This window comes from Nestor notabilis, unplaced genomic scaffold (genome assembly GCF_000696875.1).
Source record: "Nestor notabilis isolate BGI_N333 unplaced genomic scaffold, ASM69687v1 scaffold3940, whole genome shotgun sequence".
Lineage (NCBI taxonomy): Eukaryota > Metazoa > Chordata > Aves > Psittaciformes > Psittacidae > Nestor > Nestor notabilis.
The window spans coordinates 1-9,124 of NW_009910538.1; the positions used below are offsets into that span (position 1 = coordinate 1).

At 51.4% G+C, this 9,124-nt stretch overlaps 1 protein-coding gene across 1 annotated transcript in view; it reads right to left on the reverse strand.

Moving 5' to 3' along the window:
* Positions 1 to 4: 4 nt before the first annotated feature.
* The window catches only part of SHANK3 (SH3 and multiple ankyrin repeat domains 3), a gene marked incomplete at its 3' end in the record, with an annotated part of 39,357 nt that continues 30,237 nt past the window's right edge, over positions 5 to 9,124 (reverse strand). Inside the window, exon 6 of the mRNA XM_010010486.1 lies at positions 5 to 122. Within this exon, the coding sequence (XP_010008788.1) occupies positions 5 to 122 (118 nt within the window). The remainder of the gene's footprint in view (positions 123 to 9,124) is intronic.

The following is a 9,124-nucleotide window of genomic DNA, read 5'->3' on the forward strand; positions in this document are numbered from 1 at the left end:
CCGGCTTCACGGGGCTGGGGGTACGTCGGGTTACGGGGTAGCGACTGCCAGGTCGGACTGTGTAGGTGGTCCCGGAGCTCCGCTGGGAAATGGTGCTGAGTTCTCCTAAACTACTGAAAAGTCTGCAGAAAGAACGGTACAGCAAGAGAGAGGAGAGAGCAGAGGGCAGGGGTGAGGCCGAGGTCCCGACACAGGAGCACACACACAGAGTATACGTGGGGGGGGCTGGGACAGGGGGGATGGGGGCTCTGCAGCACTCAGGGGACATGGCAAGGAGCACTCCAGTCAAGACGTCCTCGCCAGCCCTGCCAGGGCTCTTCTGGAGCAGGTTGAAGAGGTTTCAGCCAGCGTATCCAGTACCTCCAGTTCCTGGCCAAACCTGCCCTAACTGCCACGGCTCCAGAGCCCATTTAGACCCACTTGGGGGGAGTGTGGCTGCATACAAACACTGGCTGGCCTAGGGTACTGCCCCTGCCCCAGCCCCTGCAGTGCAGCAAGAAGCTTCAGAAGAGCTGCACCAAAGCCCACTGGCCCCAGCTCCCACCAGGGACCCCCATCTCCCCTCTTGCTAATGCACCACCACTGGCAGTCTCAGGTCTTGCCCCAGACCTGGAGCAAACTGGTGCTCCCGAGCACATCACCCCTTCCTGGGACAAGAGAGAACCTTCTGGCACATTCCCTGTGTGCCCAACCCTACAGATGGATTGAGCATCTTGGTGCTGGATTGGTGCCTGCTCCTGTCCTGCCAATAGCTGTGGCTGCCCCATCCCTGGCAGTGTTCAAGCCCAGGTTGGATGGGGCTTGGAGCAACCTGGTCTAGTGGTGTCATAGTTTAAGCCCAAGGTGTCCCTGCCTGTTCTAGTGGAAGGTGTCCCTGCCCATGGCAGGGGGTTGGAACTGGATGAGCTTTAAGGTCTCTTCCAACCCAAACCAGCCTGTGATTCTATGGTAAATAGGGAGGAAGGCCCTGCTGCTTCATGGTTGTGCAGCCCTGGGTCAAGAGGCATCACTGGGATCAGGCTGGTTCTCTCTTCACTAAACAGTCCATGACCACTCATTTGGGTCAACAATGTCTCTCTGCTCGTCCTCCAAACTAATCGATCAAATACAAGTCCTGCAGCTCCCTGGCTCCAGGATGGGATGTTGGTTACTGAACACCCTGGGCTGCCTGCATGGTGCCGTCATCAGTACCCTGGCTACCCGCCACCCTCCAAGCTCTGCTCTCCCCTCGCAGGTCCTTCCTGTAACAGATGGACACTCTGGAAACCTGCTGCTGGCAAAAAGAGTCCAAGGGCTACAGTTAACAGCACACATCCACTGCCAGTGATGCCACACCACACAAGATCCACACTTCTGGACATGAATAAGCACTCGTGATTTTCAAGAGAGATGGCTCCCACAAAATGAGCAGAACATGAATATGAACGTGAAGTTCTGTTCACAGTCTGTGGGCTCAGGCACACTTCCTCTTACTTATTTCCCTGCTACCCTGGCACAGAAAGCAAGTGCATTACCAAGAAGCATGAAGGTGAATCACATTTGGGAAGCTCCATCACTACAGAGAGGAAAGAGCTGAATGACCTTGAGGGCTGTGGCACAAGAACAGAACAAGAATTGACAGTACAAAGTAAAGCTCAGAGGCTGTCACAGGATCTGCTGGAAAAGATGGAGAGAAAATTCTGGCTCTGCTCATGGACCCCAAAAGGGGCTGGCTGGGAGGCACCAGAGTGGCCATGGAAGGGCAGAAGAAACACTGCCAAATCTAAGAGGGGTTCCTCACAGATGTATAGGTGCAATCCTATCACCACAGGAGACATTGCTACACTTCATCTGAAATTCTGAGCAGTTCTGGTCACTTATGTTGGAGAAAGGTCAACGGGAACAGGAATGGCAGCAGGCACAGCAGCCAGTGTGCCACAACCTTGTTGAACCTGTGCAGTGTGGGACAGAGGAGAAAGTGCTGTTGGAATCTGTGAAAGGAGAAGAGAGATGTGGCCAGGGGGTACCAAAAGCAAGACCTGCAGCAGCCTACATGAGTGTGCTCCTCACTGCAGGGTGGATGCCCAAAGGCTGTTGGCATCATGGGCGTTGCCAGCGGTGGAGATGTTGGTCCCACAGAGACCCATGTCTCATGAAGACTGTGCTGTGAGGCCTCCCTGGTTCTTTTTTTTGTTCGGTGGTTTACAGTGCCTGGAAATGGGCTATTCCTGCTATTGGCAAACGGGGCTGCTGGAAGCACACATGAGAAATCAGCTTCCAGGGCTGAGTGTCCTCACAGTAACGAGGCAGAGATGTCACAGCAGACCCTTCCAGGCACAGCTGGTCAGTGGATGTAACCTGTAGGTCTGTTCTCCTCTGCAGAGCACTGGATGGGTCACTGTGGTGCATGGTTGGCAAGATAGCATTGGCTCTCAACACCTCCAGCAGCACAGTTCTGCCAACCGTGCGTTACACTGCTGACAGTCTCTGGTGTCCTGTCCAGCTCTGGATGCTGACTTCATTATGGGCCATCAGTCCAATTCTTCAACCACAGGCACTTCATCCTGCTTGGAAGCCAGGTCAGTTTTTCTGGATGTGAACCCTTCTGAAGACTCGCACATTACGCACAGCGATGAGATCTGCTTAGAGGGTTTTCCTGGATCACTGCTCTTCTTCATTGCAGGTTCACAGAACCACAGAATCCCAGGTTGAAGGGGCCTCCAGAGTCATCTGGTCAACCCTTCCAGGAAAATCATGACCTAGACCAGATGTCCCAGATTAGTGTTGGTGTATCATGTGCTTTGCCCAAGGAATACATACTGATGGAGACACACGCTAGCCAGCAGCAGCCAAGCTGAAGCCAAGTGCAGCTACCTCTCAGGATGCTGCTATTGAGGACTTTGTCTTTGTCAGGTTTCCTGAACACAGTGGCATTGCCCACTTCTCGTTTAGGCAACATCAAGTCAGTGTAACTGGGGAGATTAATAAGAAAATTAAGAGAAGAGAAGGCTCAGGGGAGACTGTTTAACAGTCTTCCAGTACCTAAAGGCGGCCAACAAGAAAGCTGGAGAGGGGCTTGGACAAGGGATGTAGGGACAGGACAAGGGGGAATGGCTGTAACCTGCCAGAGGGGAGACTGAGATGAGCTCTTAGGCAGCAGCTCTTCCCTGTGAGGGTGCTGAGGTGCTGGCACAGGGTGCCCAGAGAAGCTGTGGCTGCCCCATCCCTGGCACTGCTCCAAACCAGGTTGGACACAGGGGCTTGGAGCACCCTGCTCTAGTGGAAGGTGTCCCTGACTGTGGCAGGGGGTTGGAACTGGAGGAGCTTCAATCCAAACCTGTCTGGGATTTTATGAAATGCTTCCTTCACTTCCCACTTCTGGAGGTGCTCCAGCTAGGCCTTAGAAGACCAGCATCCCTGAGACAGTGGGGTTGCTGGTTGCCACAAGCTCTGTGAGTTGGAACAGCTGTCATCACCGCTGTAGGACTGCCTTTAAGCTTTTCTTCTCTGAACACACGAAGTCCAGGCTCTGGCTGCTCTGGGCCCCTGTTGCACAGAGCTTGGTCTTGCAGGGTGTCAGCATCAGCAGTAGATCAGTTGACTGGATGAATCCTTCAGTGTATCCAGGAAAATTACTCTTCTGAGACACTGAAGGCAAGGCCTGATTTGTGCACCACAGCACATGGGTGGAACTGACTAGAATCAGCAAAGAGGGAGAACAGGTTCCACGGGAAGCAGTCTTGCAAGCAAAGACACACCAGCTTGATGGAAGTTCTAAGCAAAGAAAGAGATTTGTAGGACAGCTAATTAAGCCTTCTTAATGGGTTAAGAAGCAGATTCCTTTTAAGTCATTGATGGGCTTAAAAAGCAGATTCCTTGAATGAGTCATTAATAGATGAGGATTTTTGCTTTGAACTCGCTCAGTCCGAATCTCTTCAGGAGTAACAAAGGCAAGGGCAAATCCAACCACAGAGGGAACGTGCTCCTCATCACTCCAAAGAGAAATGCATTGCTTTTGCTCGGTGAAGTCTTTTGTGTTCTTGGCTTCCAGATGTGCTCATCTCGGCCTTCAAAAGCGTCTCCACTGCTTTTCATTAGAAGTGTGTGAAGGACTCACCTCCTGCGATGAACAACCATTGTCTGCTGCTGAGTGAGACATGAGACTGCTCTTGAGGTTCTCCACTAGAGCTTGGCACACCCAAAGGCTCCAGTGCCGAGCTCAGCCACAGTAACCAGGCTGTGCTTTAGGGACAGGCTGGGGACTGATCCTTTCTTTGCTTGAAATGCAGATGGACACTTGGGAGGCTCCCTGCCTAGAACAGTGAATGCCCAGATGACATGACACCACTACAGTTCCCATTTTGAAAGGATTTTGACTTCCAGAATTGCCTGAGAACTGTCCCTGAAAAGGAAGGACAGGGGACAGAGTGCAGAAAGAAAAGAAAGTCTCTGAACAGCCCCCAGAACAAGACCAGAAGCACTTGTGCTATGTGTCACTGTGGATATAACACAACTGCTGAATAGGACAAACTCATGAGACGGATGCTCTCACAGGCTGCTCTGTGAGAACAGTGTCAAGGAAGCAGCTCTCATCCCTGCCCACGCCCTGCTGACAGGCTCCATTCACATGAGTTTTCTCTTGGTGGCAAGCAGGTCGAGGGAGGGGACTGGATAAGCATTAAGGTCCCTTCCAACCCAAACCATTCCATAATATACTTCTGTGATTCTATAAGGTTGATGGGCTGGTCTCAGGCACCATTTGCCAACCCACTGCTCTTCCTTAACTGCTGAATTTTGGCATGAAATCTTGGCTCTCAGCTAAAGAACCCAAAGAGAGGATAAGCTTATCCCAATAAAGAGAACCCACAGGGAGAGGGGTGCCCAGCAGTGCATGAGGCTTATCTGAAGAACTGCCGAGAACACGGGTTTTTGCTGAAGGCTGTCTAATTTCCTGCTGTCATTTGTTCCTCAGGACTCTGCTCGTGCAGCCAGTGCTTTCATTAGGGAAGATAAATCTGGCACTTCTGAGTTCTCCTCTTTCACGGTAGAAAAACAAAGGGATGCTGTGAGGGAACAACTGCAAACTGATACAGTCAAGTGGGGTTAATGGTACCCAATGTACTGTCCCTCCTGAAGGGAAGGCAGAAACTCCACCAGTGTTTGGAGGGCTCATGAAGCTGAAGCAGCTTTGGAAGAGTCTATCTTCAGATGAACACAAGAATGAGCAAACCAGGAGAGAACTGATGAATTTTGTGCCTCTAAGGGCTGCTACAGTTCTGTATGGAGTCTCCTGAGCAGAAATAAATGCAGAACCTATGGGAAGCACTTATGATCATAGAATCGTAGAATCATAGAATGGTTTGGGTTGGAAGGGACCTTAAAGCTCACCTAGTTCCAACCCCCTGTCACGGTCAGGGACACCTTCCACTAAAGCAGGCTGCTCACCAGACCTGGTCTGTTCCCTTCAGGAAGATGGTCAGTGAGAGTGCCAAGAAATCAAGGGGATCACCCATTAACCGGGCGTTTGGGAAAGCTGCCCCTATCTCACCAGGCAGGGAAGCTTCCAGACTCCTGTGGTGCAGTGGGAAAGGGGAGCTGTGAGGTGCTTGGGCAGGAGGAACTATGGGGGTATCTGCAGGGGCTCGTTTTGTGACAGTCCTCCATCAAAGCTGCACCTTGCCATCCAGAGGGCAATCCCTCTTGATGCAGACCACAGAGTTGTTGCAGTAAACAACAGCAACAGCTAAGGCTAATATTTGGCAAGCAATGGCCTGCTCTCGATGCCAGTCTGGGCTTGCAGTGCCGTCCGGGTGCTCAGCAAAGCGGCCACATAACACCACAGTGACTCCTGTTTGGAAGAGGACCAGGGAATGTGGTGCAGCCTACATCAGTCCCTGGCAGATGATTGATAGAGCAAATCATTCTGGAAGCCATCTCTAAACACATTGAGGGCAAGAAAGCAACTGGGGTAGACAGTGTGGCTTTAGAGAGGGGAAATCTTGCCCGATCACCAAATGACTGGGTTGGTGGGTGAGGGACGAGCAATGGGTTTTGTTTATCTTGACTTAGTAAGGCTTTCCAAAGCATCTCCCATAGCATCCTCATTGACAAATCTGTGAGGCATGCACAGGACAAGTGGAAGGTTAGGTTGATAAGGAACTGGCTGAAATGGTGGGCTTTAAGGGCTGTGGTCAGCAGCACGAAGTCCAGCTGGAGACTGTTGACTTGTGGGGTACACAACCTCCTGGGTTGGTACTGGGGCCAATACCTCTCAATGTCTTCATTAAATCCCTGGGTGATGGACAGAGAGCATCCTCAGCAAATAGAGATGACACCCATTGTGTGCAGATGACACAAAATGAGAAGCTGTGGCTGCTGCATCCCTGGCAGTGTTCAAGGCCAGGTTGGACACAGGGGCTTGGAGCAACCTGCTCTAGTGGTAGGTGTCCCTGCCCGTGGCAGGGGCCTGGAGCTGGATGAGCTTTAAGATCCCTTCCAATGCAAACCAGTCTGCACACACAGCAAGCAAACAGCAACTATTCCTGCAGCACCATGAGTGCCTGACATCCCTGCCAGCTGCACCACTGCAGTACCAGCTTTCACTCCTCACTGCCTGTGGTGCACTGGAGTCATTAGGAACACGGCCAACATCAGATAGGCACAATTCACAAGGACTGCGCTCTCTGACTCGCAGAACCAGCTTCTGCCCTCAGCTGCCCATCTCTTTACTTAGCACTGAACTTTCCCAGCTCTCATGCAAGTCACTCACTGAGCTTGGCTGGTTTCCCTCCAGCTCTTCACTGTCCTAAGTTCAGTATCCCCCAGCACTTCATGTTTTCTACAAATCAGAGGTTCTCATTAATTACAGTGGCTTTCATACAATCAATAAATCTATTAAATGAAATGGGACCTTACTAGAGAATACCTGCTCGTATTAACCCATCTCCACAATGAACACTGACAAGCTACTTCCACTCTTTGTTCTGCCTGCCCCGGGTGGCCTTCCTGAGGAAAATTGTGTGTGGAACACACACAGATCCCCTGAGCCAAGCGTCTCCATCTCAGAGCATGCTGTGTTGTACTCAGGTCTCATTGCAATGTCCAACTACTGTAAGACAGCAAACCAGGACTAATCCACTTGTAATTTTTTGTCTGGTTTGGGGAAAGCAAAGGAACCCAAAGTGTCCCTCACACGTCACTGTAGGTGCTCAGCCACTGTATAGGCAGCGCACAAAGACTTCAGTCTCCAGATGAGTGCGTATGTGCCAGGAATGAAGAGGTGGAAGATACTTAGGGCATTGAATGAGCCTACAGAGGACAACCCTCCATGCCTGAAGGCATTTTTCACTAAGAGAACAATGAGAACAACCAGCCACTGGAACAATCTCCCCAGGGAAGTGGTGGAGCTGGGAGCAGGGAAGGGCTGGAGCACCTCCCGTATGAAGACAGGCTGAGAAAGTTGGGGCTGTTCAGCCTGGAAAAGAGAAGGCTGCGTGGAGACCTCATAGCAGCCTTCCAGTATCTGAAGGGGGCCTACAAGGATGCTGGGGAGGGACTCTTCATTAGGGACTCTAGTGGTAGGACAAGGGGTAATGGGTTTAAACTTAAACAGGGGAAGTTCAGGTTAGAGATAAGGAAGAAGTTCTTCACAGTGAGGGTGGTGAGGCACTGGAATGGGTTGCCCAAGGAAATTGTGAATGCTCCATCCCTGGCGGTGTTCAAGGCCAGGCTGGACAGAGCCTTGGGCAACAGTGTGTGGTGTCCCTGCTCATGGCAGGGGGTTGGAACTAGATGATCTTAAGGTCCTTTCCAACCCTAACTATTCTATGATTCTATGAGAGAAGAAGTCCTTGAACTAGCACAGATTCAGCATCTTCCTTGACATGGGTATGACAAAGAGATGGGAAAGCTGATTCCTATAGCTTAATGGGGAAGTGAAAACATGTAAGAAACAGCAGTATGACCAGATCAGCTTTATGCTGCTGCTCCAATGTTAAGCAAGAGACCCTCACTGAACAGCACAAGCTCTTAATAAACCCTAATGCTACATCATGGACAACTGGTGAAATTTGTAGGTCACACTTCAGACTGCAGGATAGGAGCTCAGTGATATGGCCAGAAGCTGCATGAGCGCAGGGGCTACAAAGTGGGAGGATGCTTTACAGTAGACAATTGCTGTTCAATCTGGGCTAACATATGAAGTTGCTTAAGCCATGGCTTCCTACGTGCCGTGGCACAGGATGGTAACTCCACTCTGGGAAGGCTTTCTGGCTGGGCTGGGCACTGGAGGCAGCCTGTGTGTGCGTCCTGGCATGGAGGGGGAAGACTGGGGCCAAGGACACACAGGAAACACCAACCACGAGACACTGTGTGGTCCCGCAGGGATGGGAAAATGTACAAATCCATGGAAGTCAAAGGCAAGCTAATATGAATGAGAAATACGCCACAAGAAAATGCAGAACTGACTGAAGCAACAGTAAAAGAGGCATCCACCACGTTAGACAGGGCTTGGAGCAACCTGGTCTAGTGGAAGGGGTCCCTGCCCATAGCAGAGGGTTAGAACTGTATGAGCTTTAAGGTCCCTTCCAACCAAACCATTCCATGATTCTATGATTGCAGCTCTGGATGCCTTCAAAGAGCTGCCAGCTCTCGAAGCATCTCTGGGAGATGCCTGAAAAGACAAATAGTAGGGCTTGAAGCTCTTCTCTGACTGAGGAGCATCTCAGACTGAGGAGGAGGAAGCTGTGCTGAGTTTAACCAATGATTTTCTGGACTCCTATCTGTTCATTTTAAGCAGAGTACAAAAATCAACTCAAGAAAGCTGTGGTGGTTGTCACAGTTTTACCCCACTGTGGAAGGACAAAGTTGAAGCCAAGTGCAAGGTCCTGCCCCTAGGTTGGGGCAATCCCCAGCACAAACATAGGATGTGCAGGTACTGGTTGGAACAGCCCTGAGGAGAAGGACTTGCAGGTGCTGGGTGAGGAGAAGCTCCCCATGACCCGGCTTCAGTGTGTGCTTGAGCCCAGAACCCCCCCGTGTGCTGGGTGCACTCCCAGAGCGTGAGCAGCAGCTCAGGGAGGGGATCCTGCCCCTCTGCTGTGCCCTGGGGAGATCCCCCCTGCAGCACTGATCCGGCTCTGGGGCA